Source organism: Fulmarus glacialis, unplaced genomic scaffold (genome assembly GCF_000690835.1).
Source record: "Fulmarus glacialis isolate BGI_N327 unplaced genomic scaffold, ASM69083v1 scaffold29660, whole genome shotgun sequence".
NCBI classification, from domain to species: Eukaryota; Metazoa; Chordata; class Aves; order Procellariiformes; family Procellariidae; genus Fulmarus; species Fulmarus glacialis.
Window position 1 is genome coordinate 5,202 of NW_009188758.1, and position 626 is coordinate 5,827.

At 55.8% G+C, this 626-nt stretch overlaps 1 protein-coding gene across 1 annotated transcript in view; it reads right to left on the bottom strand.

The window, feature by feature from the left end:
• Positions 1 to 626, bottom strand: part of LOC104078239 (dynein heavy chain 17, axonemal-like) — a gene marked incomplete at its 3' end in the record, with an annotated part of 11,080 nt that overhangs the window by 5,150 nt on the left and 5,304 nt on the right. Inside the window, 1 exon segment of the mRNA XM_009579795.1 lies at positions 290 to 394. Coding sequence (XP_009578090.1) covers positions 290 to 394 — 105 coding nt within the window.

Below are 626 nucleotides of genomic sequence, written 5' to 3' on the forward strand. Positions count from 1 at the left end.
CCAGGCACCGTGATGCCCTGTCCCCAGGCAATGGCAGAGTCGGCGGAGGGTGACGGGTCACCGGGATGGGACACAGCTGGGTTGCGTGATCTTAAACATGCCCAAAGCTCTGTACTGCTGCGCTTCCCCTCCATTTTCCTCCCAACATGACACAGTGGAAATAACAGCAGCAAACTGTCCCTTTGAAAGTCAGGTTTAACTGAGACAACATTCAGTACGTGAACTGGAAATGCTGACAGGCTCACCCAGTCCCTACAGCACCCCACGCTGCTGCTGGTTTTGTACGTACCTGCACAGCAATCACGGACAAAACCTCCACTGAAATGCGATTGAATTCGTCGAAACAGCCCCAGGCGCCGGTCTGAGCAAGCCCCTTGTAGATATTGCCGCAGGACTGGAGAGAAAGCGCGGGAGATGGGCTTCAGACAACGAGCTTTTCATGGAGGCTGCAACGTGGGGATTTGTCAAGAAAGCTCAAGTGTGGAGAGCTGCTTGTGTTTTTATGGTTTGTGCTGTTCCCTAGGGAATGCCCTGCAGTGTTACAGCCCCCCAGGCTCCCACAGGCTCCCAGGGACACGAGCTGGCCAGAGCTGTGGTGGGAGCGAGCAGCATGGGATGGCACCAGG